Genomic DNA, 25,729 nt, shown 5'->3' with positions numbered 1-25,729 from the left:
AGGTCACGATCTCGCGGTCTGTGAGTTTGAGCCTCGCGTCGGGCTCTGGGCTGATGGCTCAGAGCCTGGAGCCTGCTTCCGATTCTGTGTCTCCCTCTCTCTCTGCCCCTCCCCCGTTCATGGTCTGTCTCTCTCTCAAAAATAAATAAACGTTAAAAAAAAAAAAATTAAAAAAATAAAATGATTGAGTATACTTTGTTGATTTGTTTTTGTTTTTTCTCTTTGATGTAGGTATTACTTTAAACTTAGTCCTGATCCGTGTAAACCTTTGGCATTTATCCTTATTCCAACTATGGCAATTCTTGGAAATACTCACACCGTTTCAATAAAATCCAGGTATAGTAGTTCAATCTTCCTTTTTCTTACATCTCTTCCTAGTCTTTATCACTCTTTCTTTGATGCCTGACACATGTTCTTTATTTCTAATTATTTTGACTGTTCCTAAAGTTAAAGCTATAACTGTAGAGTAATTATGGTTTGTATGCAGATGTAGTTTATATGCAAGTACTATATTTGTTTTCTTAATTATCAGGTTTACTTGTTAGGATATAATGATTTTTTTTTTTAATTTAGCCCTTAAAATATATGATGTCTAATAAGATTTGTTTCCAAAAAGTACGGAAGGAGGGCCACCTGGGTGGCTCAGTCAGTTGAGTGACTTAGTCTTGATTTTGGCACAATCATGATCTCACGGGTTCAAGCCCCACGTCAGGCTCCGCACTGACAGCATGGAGACGGCTTGGGATTCTCCCTTGTTCCTTCTCTCTTTACTCCTCCTATGCTCACTCTCTCTCTTAAAATAAATAAATAAACAAACAAACAAACAAACTTAAAAAAAGTACAGAAGGAGTGAAGTGGATAGGATTATAGGTGAAGTAAGATTGGCCATCACTTGATACTTTTTGAAGTTGGGTGATGGGTACATGAGGTTCATTATACTATTAGTAGTTCACTAATACATATGTTTAAAGTTCTCCATAATAAAATTTGAGTTTTCATTGCCTGGTTGTTTGCTCTACGAGCCTGTTTTCAGTTGATCCTGGCAGATGTTTGTAGACATTGTAGAATAAGGCAGACCTGGGGTTTAAATCTTGGCCTGCCATTTAATAGCCCTATGTCCTTAGACAAATTTCTTTAACCCCTCCTATCCCAGTTTTTTGTTTTCAGAATAAAATTAATAGTCTTTTCTGTATTTTTCTTTTAATAAGATTTGGTGTCATTTTAATACTGTTCCTGTTAGTAATTAAGGATCATTCCCTTTTTATTTGGTTGAGGCTTTTTGTTTTGTTTGCTATTACAAGTAGGGTTAAAATAAATATTTCTATAGGTATGTCTTAGTAAATATTATTTTTGTAAGGGTAAATTTTTAGAGGTAGAATTGGTGAATAAAAGTTCGGCTAGTATTTTTCTCTGGCTAAAATATAGCTTGTATTGATCTTTTTAAAAATTATGTATGGTTAAATTCATTATATGAAAAATTACTCCATCTAACACCATTTAGAATACTTTCTCAGAACTGTATAAAATATCAGCATATTCTGGTTTTGCCTACAATGTAGTTTGCATAATATATATTTCTCTGTCTCTTTACAGTAAATTGTTGAAGACTACTTCACAATTTCCACTTCCTCTGGCTGTTGGTGTAATTGCTTTTGGGTCAGCACACTTATACAGGGTTCCATGCTTTGTTTTCATTCCTCTTTTACTCCATGCGTTATGTAACTTTATGTAAGACTGGATTTAAGGAATGATAAAAATAATTTATATCATTAGAGTCAGTGTTAAGAGGGAATGCACACATCCATGAATGTGGATGACAAGATCCTTTGGAGAAGATAGGTCTATTTTTACAATATTGAAAATAGGAAATTAGTTTTATAATGCTTGAGGAAAATCGTTGAAGCATGGTTTAGTTTTGTGGTATGGCATCTAAGTACTAGTCATTTTTTGAAAAATTAGTAAAAGGATATGGTGGCCACTGTTTTTGAGGACTTCTCTGCATAACAGCTATTCTGGTTGATTGGCCATACTGGGGATCTTCTAAACATTGAGTAAATGTAGCATTGCTTGTAATCTCAACTCAAGCATTCTGCTCATTTCATCAAACTTTCTTCTGAAAAGTAGATTGCTTTGTATTTGCTACAGTATGCATATTGAGAAATCAGTCTTAAAAGATTGATGAAATTCACAACTGTTTGGTTTCCCAAAAATGAAATAACCACAAAAGTCTTTGGTCAGTTTTTGGCAGCCACAGTGATCAAGGCATATCTTTTGTTTTCTTACATCTATGAAAATACAACTTTTAAGGAGACATGTTTTCTTGGTAACCAATGCAAGATTAATTAACATAATTTAAACTCAAAATTCAATGAAATTTTCTTGCTGCTTTTCAAATGCAGATCTTATTTTGTACTCTTGGTAAACATCAGGAGACTATTAAAGAAATCTGTTGTTAAATTTAAAGAGAATCCTCCCAAATATTTACTTACTAGCATTGGAGCAGTACAGTTGTCCAGCATATACCATTTTATTTAATTCATCGACCCCATGGTTGCCAAAAGTGCCTCAGATCATGGTGGATTGTTAACATAACTAAATTCCAGTGGTCAGAAAAAACTCCAGGTTTGCACAAGTTTTGTCTACTGTAGAGAAAAAGCACGATTAAGTGCTGTACCACATTTGATAAATAAAATTATACTATTAATGGAATAACCACTACTCCATTAATAGCGTAATGTATAAACAATATACTTAAATAGATTGGAGGTTTTAGCCACTAGTTTTAACAATGGAATCTTAATTTGCCAAGATGATTACTGTTTCACAGAAAAGAAAGTAATATTTCTTTCATTTCAGACTTCAGCTCACTTTTAACTACAAAAGAGTAGGTAATAGAGCTAAGTATTTTGCCTTAAGATAGAATAAACTCAGGCTGAGGTGTACTTGGCTCATGGAGCCTTTCCTTTAGATGCATATGCTCTACATAACCCAAAACCTTTTTAAGTAAAGCCCTTAACTCCCAGCAGTACCTGTGAACTTGTGTCTTTGTTAGTACCCAGGAATGTCCTAGAGTACCAGATTCTTTTTATCGGCTATTGCATCTGGATTCCATTACAGTCTCTTAGCTGTTACTGCCTGTGGAGGGTTACCTCACTTCTCTTCTCAGTTATTCCTCAGGTCCTTGCTGTTTTGGCATCATTTGAGGGTTTCAGTGTTGTCTGTGAGGGTTTGTAAATTTGTTTGATTCCGTTGTTTCTCCCAGCCTCATGCCTGTTGTTCAGTATTTATATTTTCACTTACGAAGATCATTGAAGGGAAGTGATAATCTCATAGTAAGACATGGCAAATATTTCAGGTTCTTGTTGATTTGAGAGAGGTAGCAAAGGGATAAAATGCAAAATGCTTGTTTGTTCAGTACCTGAAAGGAAAGATGTCCCATGGCATACCACATGTATATTTAAATAAGGACACATCTGCCTATGTTTTTCTGTTCATATACCCATAAGTTTATGTACATTGTATCTTTGTTTTTTTCACTGATGTATTTCAAGTTATAGGTTAATTGTGTCATTTATTTCTGAATTTAAACATGTTTATATACAGAAAGAACTTTAGAAAATTCATTAATTTGGATCTTCTATTGACAGCCATAACCATGGTGTTTATATGATATAAAGTCTTCTTGTTCAGTCAGGACCATTCATGACTAAAATATAACAAGCTTAAATTTCTCATTTGTGAGTAGGAGATTAGCTTTTTAAAGCAGCAGACTAGGCATATTATATCTCACTAGACGATTTCCACGTAAGTGTAGTTATCAAGTCCTAAAGTCTTGTTTATTCCAACAGAATATTTCATTTTAGGGCTATAAAAAGGATTCTAATTAAACATTTTATAAACAACAGGTTGGGTCTTTAGCCATTATGGGTACATATATATACAGATACACACATGCATGCGCGCGCACGTGCGCGCGCACACACACACACACACACACACACACACACACACACATTTTGACAGAGTCTTTATCAAATCCTGATGCACTTTAAACTCAAATAACTACCAGAGATGAGAAGGTAGGCTCTGTCTGAAGATTAGGGAAATTGATGTTTCTGTCACTTGAGAAAATGAAGGTCCTTTTGCCTCTCAATTATACATTGCTTCTATCATGCTTGCAGCTTATTTTATTAGCTAGTAAAACAGCACAGCTTTATTAGCACTTTTACTAAAAATGAAATTGTTTATTGGCAGTTACAGTGTGTCCAATTTAGCAAACTTCTCAGCTCTAGTACTATAACATTTTTATTTTTATTTTTATTTTTTAATTTTTTTTTTTTTAACGTTTATTTATTTTTGAGACAGAGAGAGACAGAGCATGAACGAGGGAGGGGCAGAGAGAGAGGGAGACACAGAACTGGAAGCAGGCTCCAGGCTCTGAGCCATCAGCCCAGAGCCTGACGCGGGGCTCGAACTCACGGTCCGTGAGATCGTGACCTGAGCTGAAGTCGGACGCTCAACCGACTGAGCCACCCAGGCGCCCCTATAACATTTTTATTTAGAATTTGAGTTTTGAGTAAGTTTTGTGCTTATAAAAATTACTCTTGGACCCTATCATTGATAACTGCATCAAACATATAGACCGAACAGTAAAAATACTGAGTAATTTCAGTGTTTCTAAAGCCTCAGTTGGAGTTACTACTATTATAACTTGGAACTGATAATACAATAGAAAACATTAACCTCTTTTTTCTGGATCTTTTGCCAGAAATTAAACAGGTTCTGCTAACTCTTCTTGGTTGTCACCAGAATGAAAATATTTAGAACAGTGGTCCTCAAAAACCATGTGTGCCTCGTTCACATTGATTTTGAGTCTCTTCAGTATATATAGATCATGTATTGATTAGTCGTTAATTTTTTTTTCATATTTCGGTCAGATAAATTCACATGTATATAATGAATACCTTTTCTTGATTGAACTACACTACAATCTACATGATTATACAGTAGAGAAAGATAAAGAGCTATATACTAGGCCTAGTAAATTTGTTTGTTGTTGATTTTCCTATCACTCGTACAGATGGTACACGTTTCCACCACACACACACACACACACACACACACACACACACACACACACAATAAAGACAGATTATCTAATTTGTTCATTCTCTAGTTCTACACTTTTCTTAATGCTTCAGACTTGTCATTCATAACACAGTATATTTATATCACCTCACTGCTCATTAGCACCTCTTACACTAGTGGCCAGGGGAAATAAAAGGAGATAAAACTGATTTTCAGTTTAGTTCTAGAAAGCTGTAGGGAAAATGGGAGGAATTGATTCCTGAATCCCAGGATGATTAATTTCACCTGTATTTTCATCTTGGGCATTAGGTCTGAGTGTAACAGCTTGCTTATTAGGAGGTTTAGTGCAAAACTTTACATTGCTGCATTTGCAATTTTAGTAACCTATTATTAAAATCAGTTGGGAAAAAAATTTTTAGTGTGTTGCAACTTTTTATGATGAGGCATCTGTTGATTATTTTTCATCATTTTTTTTTCAGTGTTACTATCATAGGAAACTAGATACCTTGTGCAGTTTTTCAGGGGGAAGTATTTGGAGAGCATGACACACTTCCAGGAAGTAATAAAAGTATCTTTGTGTTATGCAGGGCACCTCGCGGTCTCAGATAGTGGAGCGTGCAACTCTTGATCTCAGGGTTGTGAGTTTGAGCCCCACATTGGGTGTGGAGATTACTTAAAAATAAAATCTTTAAAAAAAAAAAAAAGGATATCTTTATATTACTAAATTAGACCCTGACAGAAAGCTTCCTTGCCTCCCAATGTAAATGTAGAAGGTACTTTTATAAAACAGATGATTGGGAGCTGAAATTTCATCTCACTCTTGTTGAACAGAGGGGACAACATTACCAAGTCTGTAATGGACTTCTTTTTTTACATATTACTCATGCATTTTTTCACAGTAAGTTTCAACAGCCTGAGGAAATAGGAAGTCTGGGAGGCTATTTGTGTCCTTTACGTTTAATAATGATGATAGGAAAGAAAAGTCAGGCCAGTAATCCAAATCTGAATATGTGTACTGTAAATGCTCAAGAATTCACAATTTTGTGATAAGTTATATTATGAATATAGAAGAATGGATTTTGTATATTAATAACAGTTTTAGAACAGAATGAAGTTTGGAAATAGTGAGAATAGACTAACTTGTTATATTAATAGTATAAACGTAACAGTATACCTGAATCAATAATGTCTTTCAAAAGTTAGATGATATTCTAACGTACATCTTGATTACATTGTCTGTAGTTGAAGATTCTGAGTCAAGTACAGGACTTCCTAAAAGTGTTTGTTTTGGCATGTTATGCTGTCAAAAATGAGTATGGTTTGAAATGCCAAGTAACCAATTTCTGACGATTTTGTATAGAACTTGATATGTATGAGTCAGAATTATTCTGTAATGATTCTGTACCTTGTAACTTTGAACACTCGTAAAAAACAGTTAGTGTAAATTTGTTTGCATATTTGAATTTAATCTTAATTTAGGAAGTCTAAAAATTAGCCATTTTTGTAAAGTTCGTGTGCTATTTTTTAATGTTATTTTTGCTTTTAGTATTTGTATAGTAGTAATATTACTAGCACTAGTAAAAGATTTATAGACAAAGCATAGAACTATCAACTATTCAAAAGCCTAAATTATAGGCATATTTTGTATTTCATGTTGTACTTGTTTCATATTGGACTTTTTACATCCCTTTTACAGGAAAAAACACATTTGAATTTTTTTGAGCGTAAAACACTACATTGAAAAATATAACTATATTCGTATGGTTAGCAAAACATGCTTTGCCACCAAAGGCTAAATGAAACTGTAAAATACCTCCAGATATTTGTGCCAATGAATTTTTCTTAACATATTGGGGTTAAAGCAGAAATATTATTTTCAGTATTTTACATCTAGGACTTATATTAAATATGTAAATCTTCAAAACTTATATTCCATACTCTAATATTTCTTTGAAAACATGTAATGTGCCATAGTGTATTCTATTTTATCTGATTTCTGGGATAATGTTCTCTGGTTTTAGTGGGTTTAAAAGTTATTTTACCCAGTAATGATCTTTTATTAATTAATTGAAGTAAGCATTTGAAGTAATCTTGCTTTATTTATCACAGATTCATTCTGTGTTGTAAAACTTCAAGTTTTGTTGTACAGATCATTTTTTGGTACAGGTGTCTCTTATTTATGTAACTGTTTACTGTGAAATTTGTTTTGTCTTCTGTGTATTTCCATTCCCTTTTTAAATCACATGTTTCAAAGGGGAAAATTATCTACTAGATCCTAACTTAGTCCAATGAGATAAACATTTCAAATCACACATTTTAACAGAAAATATAAACAATCAATGGTGTTAATGCTGAAGTGTTAACATTGATGGGTGTTATATTCATGAGAGAAAAGTAGAAAAATGATAGACTCAAAAACATTTTTATCTGATTCGAAATCTTTAATTTCTTCCCTCTGGAAATTCTCAAAAGGAATTTCATTCCTTCATATTATAGTTTTTCCCATTGAATCATGTAATTGATTTAATCATTTATTGTTTCTCTGCCCAGTAATGCTGATGCAGTTTGCAAAAGTAGCCTTGGAAGTAAAGAGGCAAGAGAAAACCAAATATTAAAATGTTTGACTGTGCTGACAGTTTATCCAATTATCTGGTAGTGACTGGATATTAGTAAAAAGATGATGTACAAGACCTAAAATTTCAGTTAACGTTGTTTTTTGGAATGAATTTTTCCTCTGTGTTAAATAATTTTATCCTAAGTAGGAAATACCTGTATTTTAATATAACTATGCTGTCTACAGAATTAAATATGTGTTTGTTGGAATATTGGTAGAAATAAACTCTTCCTCCACTATAGAGGGGGAAAAAACTTTCAATTTTTAGTGTATATAATTTATGAAATTGTATTGTGTATTTATATTTTTAAAAATATATAAATGACTTTAAACGTATTATTTTGAAGTAGTTGTATTACAGTTTCTTAAACTTACGTGACTAACTTGCTTACATACATGCTTACATAAATGTAGCAACGTACCCACGAGAAAATAGACCAAAACTGGATGCGTATTATCACTGTGACCTTGAACTTTTAGTTGTTTGGGATAAAACAGACTGTGCCTTAAAATGATGAAAGGATGCCCTGCAGTTTTATAACTATATTTTATTATGGGTCATCTTCTCAACCTGGCACCAAATTTTTTTCTTTGAAGTTGGTTAAGTAAAATTGTTAAAGTTGACTAGCATTTCCTGTTTTGCTCTAGAAACCTTTAATTTCCAGAGTTCTCATTTTGAATTAAAATTGACTTACATTTCATAGGTGTAGAAAGTAAGCTTGGCTAAAGTTTCTGAAAATAAATTTATTTTAGGAAAATGTGGTGGCACTTCTGTTTTGTATTTATTTACACATGGAAAAATTAATCTTCAAGTATATTTCTTTGTCTTTTTAATGAATAATCTATCAAAGACATGAAGACCTGTACTTATTTTTCCTCAGATTATTGAGGCTCATACTTGAATATTAGAGTTAGTTTACCCAATAACAATTTTTTAGTACTTAAACTCAGATTCATGCAGTATATTTTTAAATATTATTTTCCCCCTTTTCTCTTTTTCTTTTTCCTTCCTAATAATTATTTTTAAGATCTCAAGAAAGAACTGGCTCTAGTTGTTTTTGTTTTTATTTTTTAATGTAAAAACTTGGATTTTTACTGTGCTTATTTAAAATAATTTAAAATAATTTCTATTAAGACAAATTATTCCATTCAGAGGATATCATGGTCTCTGCTAAAAGATACCCCCATCTCTGTGTACTCAGAATTTGTTGTGTATTTTTCAGTTTCAATTTTGAATGTAAACTCAACACATTTCTTCTTCCCATTTCGCCTTCACTACCTGCACCCAGAGACAAAAATCTAGGATTCTCTAAAAATAGGTAGAAAGAAAACATGTCTTTCCTTAGAACATGGTAAAATTGAGGTGAAAGTAGTTTGCCAAGGAAATGTAATAAAATACATGGCTGTCAACCTGCATCTGTGTTTATAGTATAGTTAAAAATTTATAAAGGACAAACTATGTATTATACTGAGATAGACTCAGTAATATTTTATTTGCAAATTGATACTTTTGTCCAGAAAATGCAGTGTATAGTAACAATACTTAGTGCAAAGGAATTTGTCCCATGGCATTTACTGGAAAATGATTGTTACCTTGCAGATTTTTCCTTTTAAGCATGCCTGATCTTCTCCAGTGCTTTGTATAATATATGGTGTATGAAATACACAAATGTGATTTTGTGTGTATTTTTTAAATGATAATAAGTAACATTATTACATTTAACTGGTTGTAATTCACAAAAAGTGCTATTTATTATACTCTGTAGAGTGTTGTGTATGTTTTCATGTGTGTTTTGGCATTATGGTGTGGAGTTTAATGAATATTTGCCTTCAGTCTTTCCTCAGGTATTAATGTGTAGCAATTTTTGGTGCTTTCTTTTTAAATCTGTCATAATCTGGTGTTCTGAATGTTCAACAATAAATTTGGTGAACAAGGGCATGTGGTGCAGAGATTGTTTGCCAGTTCACATACTCCACAATACCATTTCAGGAGAAAATCCTTCAAGATTACTTCTTTACAGCACATCTTGATTTCAGAAATTTGAAGGCCTATGCATGGCACATAATGACACATTACAGGTAAATATTGGAAGCCAGATAAATTCTAAGATTTCCCATGTTGGTATTTTGTAGCATTTGTATGGACATCTCATGGTTCATGTTCCATTTTTAAGGAATTGAACAGTTACAATCTCTCCCAAATACAGGTTTCTCACAAAGATCATGCTTTCAGCTTTTCTTAATGCTAACTTGATATATGTTCTTAAGTGACCATTTTCTCAAATTACATGAAAATGAGAATGATCTAAACAGTTTGTAAACAGATTCCCAGGTCACCCTAACACTACTAAATTTGATCTGTAGGGAAGAAACCTGGGGTTCTGTTTTGTGTCCCAAATAGTAATTCTTAAACTTTGCTCTAGTCAATAAAATTAACTTGCTAGGGCTCCTAGAAGCATCTAGAAAGACTGTCCTTAGGATTATAAGATGCCAAAAGAGACACTACATAATTTGAGAGTTTAGTATAGATTTAAACTTCACTAAGAATGGATGAGAGGAGTTAAAAATGAGGCAGGACATCTTTTGAGGGACAAGTGGTACACTCTCCCTCTGATGAGAAGAGTGTTTTCTAAACTCTTATAATCAGCATCTCTGCATATATCAACATTTACAAATCATCTGCATGTATTAACGTTGTATATGTTATTACTAAATAAACCCTGAAAAGTAAATTTTTAAAAATGAGAAATATACAGCTAGAAGTTTTAATAGTTTCCCTTGGGCCTTTAAAGGATTATCTTTAAACCACCAAATGTAGAGGCCACTGGAGTATACAAAATGAAAGCTTCATAAATCATTCCCACTAGTTTTTCTCCCTTTTTTGAATAACCACTTCATCGTCACTCCCTTTCACTGCTGCATAGCAGTGAAAAATTTAATGGCTTTCAACAACACCTGTTTGCACACAATTATCTAGGTCAGAAGTCTGAGTACAGACTACCTGGGTTTTCTGCTCAGAATCAAACTTCTGAAACCATGGTATCAGCTGGGACTATCCAAGTTATCCTATCTGGTATATTCAGGTTGTTAGGGCTAAGGTTCCTCTTTTTTTGCTGGCTGTTGACAGAGTGCTGTTTTCTGAGCTCCCCAGTCTGCCTGCTATGTGGCCCTTCACAAAATGGCAATTTGCACCTTCAAGATGAGTAGAATTACTTTAACATTTTGAGTGTCTTCAACTTTCTCTCTGACCTTTAGACCCAGATGGAGAGGGCTCATGTGAGTAGCTCAGATCCATTGCGGTAATTTCCCTTTTGATTCACTAGAGGCCAACCTTACATCTGCAGAATCCCATTTGCCACATAAGATAACATACTCCTATTCCCATCATACTCAACAAGTTCCATCCACACTCAAGGGGCATGGATGATAGAAGACGGGTGCACTAATAGATGAGAATCTTGGGGCCATTTTAGAAGTCTGCCTAGCATGCATATCAAGGAACAAAAGTCTTTTTCATAATTGCTATACTTAAGTAATATTTGATTCCATAGTTCTTTTTTTTATTTAAAAAGAAAAGTTCAGGGGCACCTGGGTGGCTCAGTCGGTTAAGTGTCTGAGTTTGGGTCAGGTCATGATCTCGTGATTCATGGATTCGAGCCCTGCGTCTGGCTCTGCTGACAGCTCAGAGCCTGAAGCCTGCTTCAGATTCTGTCTCCTTCTCTCTCTGCTCCTCCCTTGCTCATGCTCTGTCTCTCAACAATAAATAAATGTAAATAAATAAGTTCAATGTTCATTTTTGAGAGATAGACAGTGTATGAGCAGGGGAGGGGCAGAGAAGAGAGGGAGACACAGAATCCAAAAAAGGCTCCAGGCTCCAAGCTGTCTGCACAGAGCCTGAGGCAGGGCTCGAACTCATGAACCAGGAGACCATGACCTGAGCCGAAGTCAGACATTCAACAGACTGAGCCACCCAGATGCCCCATAGTTCTTTTTGTTTGTTTATTCATTCTTGAGAGAGTGCGTGGGGGAGGGGCAGAGAGAGGGAGACAGAATCCAAAGCAGGCTCCAAGCTCTCTCTCCTCTTTCAGCCCCTCCTGTGCTCACATGCTCACTCTCTTTCTCTCTCTCTTTCAAAATAAATAAACAAACATACGTTTGAAAAGAAAGAAACTTGGTTTACGCCTTTTAGAAAAAAAAACTATACAATCTAATTGAATTTTAAAATAGGAATGTGTAGCATTCACTGCATTTAAAAATCTTTGTTGTAACTGGGGCACCTGAGTGGCTCAGCTGGCTGGGCATTGGACTCTTGATTTTGGCTCAGGTCGTGATCTCACAGTTGGTGAGATTGAGACCCACATTGGGCTGTGCAGAGCCTGCTCAGAATTCTCTCTCCCCCTCTCTTTGCCCCTCCCTCCTGCACACATGCTCGCTCTCAAAATAAACACTTTAAAAAAATCTTTGTTCTAACAAATATTTAAGTGGAATTAATAAAAAAAATTAGTTATAAATCACAGATCCACAGAGTACTGTAAAAGGAAATGTGGTTGTTTTAGACGGTGATCTCCAAACTTTGATTAAACACTGATATTAAAAATTTTTGAACTTCCCCCGCCAAAATACTACTATACTAATATGTAAATAGAAAATTTAGAATGACATTTTTTAATGTATTGCTACTTAAAGCTTTATAATATCAATAGCTAATATCTCAAGGCAGAAAATATATTCATGGCAACAGTCAATATAAGTTGATTTTTTCAAACCTTGATTAAAGTAATTTTTTAATTTTTTAATTTATTTTTGAGAGAGAGAGACAGAGGGCGAGCAGGAGGAGGGGCAGAGAGAGAAGGAGACAGAATCCGAAGCAGGCTCTAAGCCCCACACTTCAACAAAGAGCCCGATGCAGGGCTCGAACCCATGAACTACAAGACCATGACCTGAGTCTAAGCCGGACGTTTAACCAGCTGAGCCACCCAAGTGCTCCTAAACCTTGATAATTTTAAATGAAAAGAGTAATTTTTTGTTGTACATGATATTAGTATCAGATGTACAAAGTCATGATTTAATACTTCTGTGCATTATGAAATGGTCACCACAGTAAGTCTAATTACCATCTGTCACCATACAAATTTTTTACAATATTATTGACTATATCCACTGTGTTGTATATTACATCCTTATATCTTATTTTACAACAGTAAGGTTATATCTCTTAATCTTCACCTATTTCGGCCATCCTCCCACCCCTCTCCCCACTGGCAACCATCAGTTTGTTCTCTGTATATGAATCTCTTTCTGTTTTGTTCATTTGGGTTTTTGGGGTTTTTTTGTGTGTGTTTGTTTGTTTGTTTTTAGATTCCATATGTAAATGAAATCATAGGGTATTTGGCTTTCTCTGACTTACTTTATTCAACATAATGCCCTCTAGGTCCTTCCATGTTGTCACAAATGGCAAGACTTCATTCTTTTTATGGCTGAGTAATATTCCCTTGTGTGTATGTGCGTTTGTCTTTTTCTGACTTATTTAACATGATATCCTTCAGTTCCATCCATATTGTCACAAATAGCAAGATACCATTCTTTTTTATGGCTAATATTCTCATATATGCATATGTGTATATATCACATCTCCTTTATGCATTCATCTATCAATGTACATTTAGGCTGCTTCCATATCCTGGCTATTGTAAGTAATGAACATAGGGGTGCATACTTTTTTTCAAATTAGTGGGTTTTTTTTTTTTTAATATCTAGAAGTGGAATTGCTGGATCATATGGCAGTTCTATTTTTAATTTTTTTTTAGGAATCTCCATACTATCTTATATAATGAATGAACCAATTTGCATTCCCACCAAAAATGCAGAAAGGTTCCATTTACTCCATATCCTTACCAATACTTCTTGTCTTTTGATAATAACCAGTCTGACAGGTATGAGGTGATATCTCATTGTGGTTTTAATTTACATTTTCCTGATGGTTAGTGGTATTGACCATCTTTATGTACCTGTTGGCAATCTGTATGTCTTCTTTGGAAAAAATGTCTATTCAGGTCCACTTCCCACTTTTTAGTTGGATTGTTTTTTGATACTGAGTTGTATGAGGTCTTTAAATATTTTGGATGTTAACTCCTTATTGAATATGTCATTTGCAAGCATCTCCTCCCATTCAGTAGGTTGCCTTTTCATTTTGTTGATAGTTTACTTCACTGTGCAAAAGGTAGTTCCATTTGTTTGTTTTTGTCTTTGTGGTCCTTGCCTGAGGAGACAAATCCAAGAAAATATTTTTAAGACTGATGTCAGAGAGTTTACTACTCTATTTTCTTCAAGGAATTTCATGGTTTCAGATCTCACATTTAAGTCTTCAATTCATTTGAGCTTATTATTGTATGTGGTATAAGAAAGTGGTCAGATTTCATTCTTTTGCGTGGAGCTGTCTGGTTTTCCCTATCGTATGTTCTTGCCCTCTTTGTCATAGATTAACCATATAAGCATGGGTTTATTTGGGGGCTTTGTATTCTGTTCATTAATCTATCATGTCTGTTTTTGTGCCAGTACCATACTGTTTTGATTACTATAGCTTTATAGTAGAGTTTGAAATCCAGGCATGTGATAACTCCAGCTTTGTTCTTTCTCAAGATTGACTGTACGGTGTCTTTTGTAGAAAGGAGTAACTTTTTGTCAAGTCTTATTATTGTTTTTAATTCCTAATAAGCCTGAAAAGAGGGTAGAAATGTTAGCACTGATATTTTCTTTTGTTGGTTTGTGTTCACACTCTAGTATCATCTTCAACTTTTTGTTGTAAGTAGTAATCTCTTATAAGGAGTGTTTTTAAGCTCCTTATTTGTGATAGTTAAAAGCAGATACCATGATAAGTATTTAATAACATAATCCATGAATCCTTTAACTGGCTCACATATACTGCAATGTTATAAAATGTTTGAAGTGAATGAAGAAATTAAACAACTAGTAATGTGCCCTGTCACCTTCATCCGTGCTGTAGAATTCCTCGTCTTCTCCCAGCACATATCCCACACACTTTCTATAATTTGCTCTGATAAAGTTTGTGAAGCCATTGTTAGCAATCCTTGTATAAAGTGTCCCTATATTAATCTGTTAGATTAAAAACCTGAAAATGAATTTGGTTTTCCTCTCACATTCCACTGGGTTGTCTTGCACACCACTTAATGCACACAACCCCCTTTAGAGAAACTTAGTTTAGAATATATTTCGTAACCCTTTGAGGTTGTCTTATGTTCTCATGAAAGCAAAAATGAGATTTCTGGATCAGGAACAGACTATTCTTACTTAAAGCAGTATACACATTGGTTCCCCTTGCCCCATTCTTTCTCCTTCAGGGCAATGTGAGGAGAGCCAGGTTAACGCTGTACGTGCAAAAGGGTTTTTTTGTTTTGTTTTTTGTTTTGTTTTGTTTTGAACCAGGGAGATGAACCCTGAAATTAGGAATCTGGAAGTTTATATAAGCTACACACTGCCTCCTTTCCCCTCCTGAGAGAAGAAAAGTCTTTGCTTCCAAATGTTTTACAATTCTGGAATGTAAACAAATTGCTTCAGGTTTTATCCCCCCATAAAATGTAAACATGTGGCTATACCAAACAGGAGGCAAGGAGAAATGGAGCACTGAAGAGTAGATATTTCTGGGGAAAGGAGACATTATCTTTATAGCGTGTCTGTTTCTTTTGCTCAGGAAGCCAAATTATGTTGAGACATGGAAATATTCATGAAGCATTGTTGCCTTAATAGTCTTAGCGGGGTATGGAAATAATGCCTCACTCACTCCTGGCATTACTTTTAGGCACACTTAATGTCCAGATGAATTGAGCAGGACAACTTAAGTGTCATGACATATAATCCTCCAGTGGTGCTCTGTTGGGTACAGTAGGCAGGAAGGAAACTGGTGGAGCCAGCATTGAGGAGGTCTTCTAATACTGAAGCTTATAAGAATCTTTATTTTAAAAAAAAGATTCATGGTAAATATAGTATGCAGGATAGAAGGGAAATGGATGAGGCAAGGAGAGGGAGATCGTTTATGAGGCCACTATAAAATTTGGAATGCTAGCGGGGCACCCGGCTGGCTCAGTGGGTAGAGCATACGGCTCTTGATATTGGGGTCGTGAGCTGAAGCCCCACGTTGGACGTAGAAATTACATAATAAAAAATATTAAAGTTAAAAACTTCTGGAATGCTACTAATAGTGGTCTAAACTGGGGTAGTAGCCAGAAAGGAGAGTGCACCAGTGTAGGATGATCATAAAGTGGTGGACTTTTTAGGGGTTAGCAACGAATTAGATGTGGTAGGCAAGCTTCTCTTTGTGTTACGTTTAACCTGGGACCTTGCCAGACTCCCATGATGCGAAGAACCACTAACAATTAAAATGTAAGATGCTGCCAGCCAGCGGCCTATCTTAATTTTCATTATCTACAAGATCTTAGGTACCATAACTACAAGGGAGGGAGTGGAGAGTGGATTTTTTGAATTGCCATTTTGTTCTTTCTTCATCTTGTTCCAGTACCATACAGTTTTAAATTAACTTTTTAAAGAAAGAAGCCCATTGTCCCAGTGAGACTATAAGGCAGTAAGTTCTTCAGGTGCCAGAATACAACTAACTGGAATCCTTAATCAGAAATATATGATGTAATTGAACTTTAAAAGAGAAGAAATTATAGGAAAATTAAAGGAAATAAGTGATTTTTTTTTTACTAAAAACATTCCACACTGTATTGTGGGGTTTGTTACAGACTGCTTTGTCACCTATAATTTATCCTTTTAGCAGATACTCATTGAGTACCTGTTGTACCAGAATCCATGCCAGACACATTCACATTTAGCTTCTCATTTCATTCCCTTAGAGGGAAGATGATTATCCCCACATTACAGGGAAGGATCTAGTATCAGAGGAAACCATTTACCCATCATAGAATTCAAAGCAGATTGTCTATCTAAGAAATAGAGTTCTTTCCACTGAAGACGTGCAATGCGTATTAATCCTCACTTCCTACTCTCAGAATCTTTCCTGACCTTACTAGTGATTCCTCTTGCCTTGGAGACAAAAGTTTCCATTGATCTTACCCCAGCCTTTTTTTCTTTTTTTAAGTTTACCGATTTATTTTGAGAGAAAGAGAGCGCAAGTGAAGGGGAGGGGTCAGAGAGAGAGGGAGAGAGAGAATCCCAAGCAGGCTTCGTGCCCAATGTGGAACCTGATTCTGGGCTCAATCTCACACCTGTTAAGATCATGACCTAAGCCAAAACCAAGAATCGGACACTGAACTGTTTGAGCCACCCAAGTGCCTTCCCCAGCCTTCTTTGTTACTCTTCCTATACTTTTCCTTAGAGATTTCCTCTAACTCTGTGAGTCTGACATTATTTTTTTGATGGATGATTCACCAAGTCAGACACTTTCCCCCTCAACTCCATATCTAAGTAACTCTGAGTCAATGGCAGTATATTTAGCCTACCTGAGACTAAATATTCATCCCTAAATTATGGCTAGTAATATTTTACAAACCTGGCGTGAGGACTAAGTGAGATAATAGGCAAATGTACCTGACACCTAGTGGGTGCTAGAGAAATGATCAGTGATTTCTTCCTAGTTCTCCAATCTCTAGCTTCTCTAAACTAAACAAATGCGTTTCAACTCACTGTTGAAATTTAGCCTTACAACTTCTTTCCCTCCCTAATTAGCAACTCTTTAGTTTCCAAATTTCTGTTAAATCTTCCCAATTTACACAAATTGAAAACCCACTTATTTTGATTTCTTGTTTACTATGTGCAATAATTTCTCCATTGCTTACCACGTGCAATCAGTTACTAAGCCCTAATCAATCCACCACTTTAGGGTCACTCTTATATTGGTACACTCCTTTGTGGCTCCCACTGTCGTTCCGACTGTCATTACCAGCATTCCACATTTTACAGCAGGTTCATAAATGATCTCTCTCCTTGTCTCATACACTTTACTTCTAACCTGCATGTTATTTTGCCATTCATCTTTTATTAAACAGCAAATTAGTATTATCACTCTTGTGTAAAACCTTTTATTCTTCCCGCTATGTTCTTTAAGATACAGTACAAACTCCTTCTTTTGACCGCTTGACCAATCTACATTTCCAGTCCTTCTACCATTTTCCAGACACCCATCTCCTCCCCACACAAACTGTTTGAGTTAGGATTAGTTTGCAAGAAACAGAAAATCTGACAAACAGTTGCTTCAAGTAGAAAGTTGAGGATAAGTCTCCCTGAAGTCATCAAGAGCTAAAGCTCCTTGTAGCCCATCAGTTCTCCATCCTTAATGTGTGGCTTTCTTGACAAAATGGTGGCTACATGATATTTCCATTTGAAGAGGAAGGAGGGGAAAAGAACAAAAGGAGCTCTGCTTTTATTTATAAAAGATTCTCTCTCTCTCATCCCTTTTCCACCTCAGAGACTTCTGTCTACAGCTCACTGGCCAGAATGATATCACATGGCCACCAAGGAATACAAGGGAGACTGGAAACAAGTTTTAAGTTGGCTATGTTGCCTCCCCAAACAAATACGTCTAAGAAGAAAGATGTGTTAGTCTGTTTGGCTACGATGACTGAATACCACAGACTGGGTGCCTAAAACAAGTTATGGAGGCTGGAAAGTCCAAAATCAATGTGCTGGCGTATTGGAGATTAGGGATTCAACATATGAATTTCGGGGGAACACAATTCAGTCCGTAGCAAAAGGGATAAAAGGAAGCAACAAGTAGGATCTGCCACACAAGCAAAGTGGGCTACTGTATCTTCTTTAAGTATCTGCTGCCTTTTGCTACTTTTCTGCCTTTGCTTAAGAACTTCCTTCCCACGGGGACCCTGGGTGGCTCAGTCAGTTAAGTGCCAGACTTTGGCTCAGGTCATGATTTTGCAATTCATGAGTTCAAGCCCCATGTCAGGCTCTGTGCTACAGAGCCTGGAGCCTGCTTCGGATTCTGTGTCTCCCTCTCTCTGCCCCTCCCCTGCTCGTGCTCTCTCTCTCTCAAAAATAAACACTAAAAAAATTTTATACCTTCCCACAACTCTGTTGTCAAATTTTTCTTCACAAAAATCATCAACTGCTACAGTCAGAAATAATCTACTTGTCCCTACTTCCAGCTCTTATTGTCATAGTTCCATACCCTGTGAGAGTCATCACATTAGGTGTTGTGTGCTTTTTCTGTGCAGCTCTTGATAGTGACATTTATTTGACATGTCTACATGTCAGGTGCTGTGCTCCCAACTTTATATGTATCATTTCTAATTTTTATGACAGCTGCAAAGTAAGATTACTAAAAAAATGAGGAAATTGAGGTGCAGAGTGATGAGATAATTTGCCAGGGAATGGCAGAGCTCAGTTTTGAGCATGTTAAATTTGGTTCTGAAACCCTTTCTACCACACCATAGTATTTCTCCAAGTAGATTGTCTGATCCTAGAAGGCAGGAATTTTATCTCGTTCCATATGCCACCTCTTTGTATTCCCACACTTAGCAATGCATATTTCACATCGTGGAAATTTGCTGAATATTTTTTTAAGTTTTTTTTTAATGTTTATTTCTGAGAGAGAGACAGAGCATGAGTGGGGGAGGGGCAGAGAGAGAGGGAGACACAGAATCTGAAGCAGGCTCCAGGCTCTGCGCTGTCAGCACAGAGCCTGATGTGGGGCTTGAATTTACGGACTGTGAGATCATGACCTGAGCCAAAGTCGGTCGCTTAACCAGCTGAGCCACCCAGGCACCCCTGCTCAATGTTTTTTAATAAACAATAGTAACAATGACCCAAGATACCTCAAAAACCTAATTTAATAAAAAACAATTATGTTCATAACAAATTGCCTATGTGTTGATAAGTGTTGAAGCTGAGTGATAAGTAACATGGGTTTGCATTATTCTATTCTCTTTACCTTTGTATATGTTGGCGTTTAATATAATAAAAAATAATTATGGTCTAAATATTATATTCACTAGTAGATTAATATATTTAGAAAAACTCAGAAGTTATTTTTTAAATTTATTTCTGAGTAATTTATTTAGGTATATATACACAATGGAATATTACTCAGCCATGAAAAAATGAAATCTTGCCATTTGCAACGTGTTTGGAGCTAGGGTGCATTATGCTATGTGAAGTAAGTCAGCCAGAGAAAGGCAAATACTGTCTTTTTGCTTATGTGGAATTTAAGAAACAAAACAAACGAGCAAAAGGGAAAAAGAGAGCGCGAGAGGCAAACCACAAAACAGACTCTTAACTGGAAAAAAACTGACAGTTACCAGAGGAGAATTGGGTGGGGAGATGGGTGAAATAGGTGATGGGGATTAAGGAGTGGCCTTGTGATGATCACTGAGTGTTGTATAGAAGTGATGAATCACTATATTGTACACCTGAAACATACAACACTGTTTATTAAGTGGGATTTAAATAAAAACTTAAAAAAATAAATTTAGTTTTAAAAAAATAGAAATAATTGAAAACAGTTTTTCTTTTATCAATTACCCTAGCTAATTCTAATGGATTATTATCTGTGGCTATCCATATGTGTAAGATTATACATTTTAATCCCAAAAGCAACCACTGAAATAATAATCCAAATAGGTACAGCTAAGATGCTAGTGGAGAAGTTAAAATAGAAATTTAAAAATATTTTAAAAGCCCAAAGCATAAAGAAAAACTTGATAAATTGGACTTCACCAAAAATAACAACTTCTGTTCTTCAAAATATCATGTTAAGAAAATGAGAAGATAATTCACAAGTGCGAAGAAAACAAACACATACCTGATAAACAACTCGCATCCAAAATGTATAAGGAACTCTCAAAGTATAGCAATAAGAAAATAAACCAATTTATAATTAACAAAATACAAGACTGCATCGCTCAGGGGTCAGAGCATTGGTCTTGTAAAATTAGCAAAATACGTAAGTAGATCTCACAGAGAAGATATATGGATGGCAAAGTAAGCACATGAAAAGATGGGGCACCTGGGTGGCTCATTCGGTTAATTGTCCAACTCTTGATTTTGGCTCAGGTCATAATCTCAAGATTTGTGGGATCTAGCTCCATGTCAGGCTTTGCACTGGGTGTGGAGCTTGCCTAAGAGTCTCTCTCTCTCCCTCTGCCTGTCCCCCCTCTCTAAAAAAAATACATAAAATAAAAAATAAAAATTAAAGAAAGAAAAGATGCTCAACATAGTCATGGAGTAAATGCAAATGATAACTACAATACCTAAAATAGAAAGTTTCAAAAACTGGCAATACCAAGTGCTAGTGAGGATTTGAAATAGCTAGAATTCTTACGCACTGCTGGTGGGAATGCAAAATGTTATGTCATTTTGTACAAAGTTTGGCAATTTCTGATAAAGTTAAACATGCATTTACCATATGAACCAGAAATACCATTCCTATATTTGCTCAAAAGAAATGAAAACCTATGTCCATATGAAGACCTGTAAGTAGATATTTATACCAGCTTTGTTAATAATTTCCCCAGATGGGAAGCAAGCAAGGTTATCTGTCACCTGGGACATGGGTAGAAAAATTGTGGCACACCCATTAAAATGGACCATTACTTCACCCCCACAAAAAACGGGAAAGTGAACAGCTGATACATGAAATAATATTGACGAATGTCAAACACATTATGGTAAGTGAAAGATCCCATACTGGATGATTCTACTTTTATGACAGTCAGTAAAAAGGAAAACTACAAACAAAGCAGATGAGTGGTTACAGGGACTCCAAAAGGGCTTGAGGGAATTTGAGGAAGTGAGGGAGATGTTCTAAATCTTGATTGTGATGATGGTTACAAAACTATAAGCATTTGTTAAAATTCAGGGAACTGTTCATTAAGAATAATATGTAAGTTGCATATTAATAAGCCTGACTAAAGAAATTAAAACTTACAGGGACTCCAAAAGGGCTTGAGGGGATTTGAGGAAGTGAGGGAGATGTTCTAAATCTTGATTGTGATGATGGTTACATAACTATAAGCATTTGTTAAAATTCAGGGAACTGTTTATTAAGAATAATATGTAAGTTGCATATTAATAAGCCTGACTAAAGAAATTAAAACTTCCCACAAAGAATACTCCAGGACTAGATTATTTCAGTGGTAAATTATATTGAACTTTCAATTCTATTGAACTTTGAGTAACACCAATGTTGTACAGCTCTTGCAGATAGTGAAAGAGAAGATGCCACTTTCCAAATCATTTTATGAGGCAACTGTAGCCTAAAAGCAAAGCATGACACAGAAATTACCGACCAGCATTCCTTTTTAACATGGATGTGAGCATCCTCAACAAAATGCTAGCAAATCAAATCCAGCAATATATAAAAAGTTCTCAGGAATGTACAAATGGACTACTAAGACTAATAACTTAATATAGCAAGACCACAGAATACAAGGTCAATCAATATACAAAAAAAAAAAAAAATTTGTATACATTAAAAGCATTGGGGATACCTGGCTGGCTCAGTCAATAGAGCATGTGACTCTTGATCTCAGAGTTGTGAGTTCAAGCCCCATGTTGGGTGTAGAGATTACTTAAAAAAAATAAAATCTTAAAAAAAAAAAAGGATCAAGCAATTATAAAATAATTTTAATAAAATGCCATTTATATATCACAAAAATAAGATACAGAGGAATAAATTAAAATATGTATGAGACCTCTACACCAACAGCTACAAAATATTGCTTAGAGAAAAATTTAAAACACTAATATAAAGAGAAATATAGTATTCAATGATTGGAAGACTTGCTATTTTTAAGATGTCATTTTCCTCCAAAATGATATGTAGATTAAATGCATTCTCAATCAAAATACCAGCAGGCTTTTTTTTTTTTAATCTACAAGCTGATTCTAAAATTTATAAGGAAAAACAATTTTGAATAGTCACCACAATTTTAAAAAAGAATCACACTACTTGATTTCAAGACTTACTGTAAATCTACACAAATCAAGGCAGTTTGGTGTCGGGGAGAGGATGAATACAACAGTGGAACAGAACATTTTTATTGTCAATTGATTTTGGCGAAGGTGCCAAAACACTAATGGGGGGAAAGAGTCTTTTCAACATATAGTGCTAGAATAAATGGACAGTTACCTGGGAGGAAAAAATAAATGTGGATCCTTCCTCACATCACACACAAAAGTAATCTGAGGTGAATCATAAATATAAATGTAAAAACTAAACTTAAAAGCTTCTAGAAGAAAATATAAGAATAGTTCGTGACATGATAGAAAGCAAAGGTGCTTAGACAGTAAAGAAAGCAACATGATTTAAAATTTGGCAAATTATACTTCATCACAATTAAAGTCTTCTCATCAAAAGATATCATTAAGAAAATATACTGAACCACCTGGATGATTCAGTCAGTTAAGTGTCTGACTCTTGATTTCGGCTTGGGTCATGGTCTCACAGTTGGTGAGTTCGAACCCCGTATCAGGCTCTGTGCTGACAGTGTGGAGCCTGCTTAGGACTGTGTCTCCCTCTCTCTCTGTCCCTCCCCTCCCTGCTCGCTCTCTATCTCTCTCTCAAAATAAATAAAAATAAACTTTAAAAAAGAAGCAGAAAAAGAAAGAAAATATACAGGCAAACCACAGACAGAGAAACATACTTCTGATAATGGGATTGTTCTCAGAATATGTAAAATACTTATGTAACTCTTTCATAGAACCTCAAATAACCCAATTTTTACAAGTGGAATTTTTTTTAAAGTCATCAGGAAATATTTTAGCAGAAACTTAGAATGTCCTCACTGCCACTTGGGAACACATTACTGTGGGAGGATTAAGGTGAAATCATCTCTGATGCCAAGATTTCGGGTAGATTATCTCAGGGCCAGACTTACCCAATGAATGCACGTTTGAAGGGAGGAGGAAAAGTTTTGCTATTCAATTTTGCTTAAAATAACTGGATGATATCTTATGCATCTAGAGTACTAATAAAAAGCTCCCAGAATACTAGGAACTAAACATTTGGGGGGTGGGGAGCTGTTTGGGGGTTTTTTTTGGAGGGAAGAGAGTTTGTTGATTTTTAAAAAATAGAACAACAGTTCACTGGTTCTATTTCAGAGCTCACAATTGATGAATAGCACCAAGAAGAGAATCATTTGCCCATTATGCCCCAAAACATCCAAAGATATGCTCATCTAAATTGTCCTCTATTTTTCCCTTCTCTGAAACTACTCTCTTTATCATGTGAAATATATGCCTGGAAATTTAGGTAATATTTTAAGAATGGCTTTTCTTCCAAATACTTACCTAATTTTATTAATGGGTTAAAATATGTGGTCCATTACAAAATCATGTGACTCATGGATAGGGTCTTATCTAATTTAATGGTCTAAGATGGATCCTTATTTTCATTCCTTCTGTATCAAAAAAAAAAAAAAAAAAAAAAAACAACCCACAACATCTAGTTTTATTCACATAAAACTCAGGTTCCTGATAGACCTTTCAATCCAAATCTATTTTGTATTGTGAATTGGATGACAAGAAGCTCCACCTTTCTCAAAAGGGAATAAAGAATTTAGATCCAACTTCTATGTCTGTCCATGTTCAATGTATTCAGGAGAAGCTAACACAGTTATAGTGAGTTATTGGGTCTTCCTCCTTCATGATTGGCCCGACATCCTAACACCTCTTGTATTAGTTTTCCCGTGGCTACTGCCACAGACTGCTAGACGTAGGTAGCCTAAAACAACAAAAATTTATGCTGTCACAGTTCTGGAGGCAAGAAGTCTGAAATCAGTATCAGTGAACCAAAATCAAGGTGTGGACAGGGCCACACCTCTGGAGGCCCTGGAGGAGGCCCTCCACCTCCAGAGGAGTCTTCCTCTGGAGACTGTAGGGAAGAATCAGTTACTTTCTTCTTTGAGCTTCTGGTGGTTGCATGCATCCTTGGATTGTGGTCTCAACTCCAGAACAATATTTCCTTTTTTTTTTTTGCAACAGGTAGGTTGAATATTAAGTTATACTTTCTTTACTGGTCCTTTGAATATTCAAGTCAAATCAATAAATATCTATTGGTCAGCTATAGTTATCTCTTCTCTTTTCATTAAAATATGACAAGTTATACACTTTAGATTAACAATACAAATAGAAATGTAACAAAGCTTAAATTTCAAAAGAACATTATAATAAGCTAAGCTTCAGTTTTACCTAAAGAATTATTAATTCCATAAATATCTGTGATATGTTTGCCTACTGTATATCAGGCATTATGCCAGTGATAAAGACTGAAGAAGCTATGATAAAAAAGACTTGGTGCCTCCTTCAAGGAGCTTAGCCTTGGGAACAGTAAAACATGTGGAAGCAAATCTATTCATTCTAATTCAACAAAGTAAGAGCTGTTGAAGTGACTAAGTGGTTTCTTTTTCTGAGAAGAAGTAACATTTGAGGTGAATCTTGAAGGTCAGGGATAGGTATGCAAGGGTTTAGAGAAGGCATTCCAAGCAGAACCAAAAGCCAAGTTCAAAGGCACTGAAATAGAAGCATGGATGATGTTCCCTGGAAAGATCACATGGCTGGAATGGTAGGATTGGGATATGTTGAGGGCCTTTGCATAATGGTCAAAAGCTTAGAGTTTATCTTATGAGCATCAAGAAGCCACTAAAGGCGGCTGTGATCTTGTAAGCTTTTACTTATCAGTGTGACCTTGTTTTTCTGTTGCCTCTGCTCCAGGGTCAGTTGCAAAGCCAAAGATACTGCCAGCAACTTCAGACTCTCTGCTGCAAAAGCAGACTGACTACAGAAAAGCTATTTGCAAAGTCCTAAGGAATTGTTTAGCTTTCTATATTTTAGGAAAATTCCTTTACTCCTTTATTATGACCTTGGAGATACTGGCCTGGAATGACAGGGAAATCCAGATTGAGAGAATTTGGTTTATATCACAGGCACTGTGTGAATCTAGATATCTGCTTTCCTGCTGTTTCTCCAAGTTGGCTTCAGATCAAGCATCATTATCATGATTTTTACCTTTTGTTGCCTCCATTCCTTCATCTTAAAGGAGAA

At 35.4% G+C, this 25,729-nt stretch overlaps 2 protein-coding genes across 2 annotated transcripts in view; both read left to right on the top strand.

Moving 5' to 3' along the window:
- Positions 1-4,361, top strand: part of PGAP1 (post-GPI attachment to proteins inositol deacylase 1) — a 78,607-nt gene extending 74,246 nt beyond the window's left edge. The window contains exons 26-27 of the mRNA XM_042949555.1: positions 232-336; positions 1,594-4,361. Of these exons, the coding sequence (XP_042805489.1) occupies positions 232-336; positions 1,594-1,732 (244 nt within the window). The 3' untranslated portion in view covers positions 1,733-4,361. The remainder of the gene's footprint in view (positions 1-231; positions 337-1,593) is intronic.
- CC1H2orf66 (chromosome C1 C2orf66 homolog) overlaps positions 266-25,729 on the top strand; it is a 37,761-nt gene continuing 12,297 nt past the window's right edge. The window contains exon 1 of the mRNA XM_042949557.1: positions 266-336. The gene's annotated coding sequence lies outside the window, so the exon portion shown is untranslated. The remainder of the gene's footprint in view (positions 337-25,729) is intronic.

This window comes from Panthera leo, chromosome C1, assembly GCF_018350215.1.
Source record: "Panthera leo isolate Ple1 chromosome C1, P.leo_Ple1_pat1.1, whole genome shotgun sequence".
NCBI classification, from domain to species: domain Eukaryota; kingdom Metazoa; phylum Chordata; class Mammalia; order Carnivora; family Felidae; genus Panthera; species Panthera leo.
This window is presented reverse-complemented; position numbering and strand designations above follow the sequence as displayed.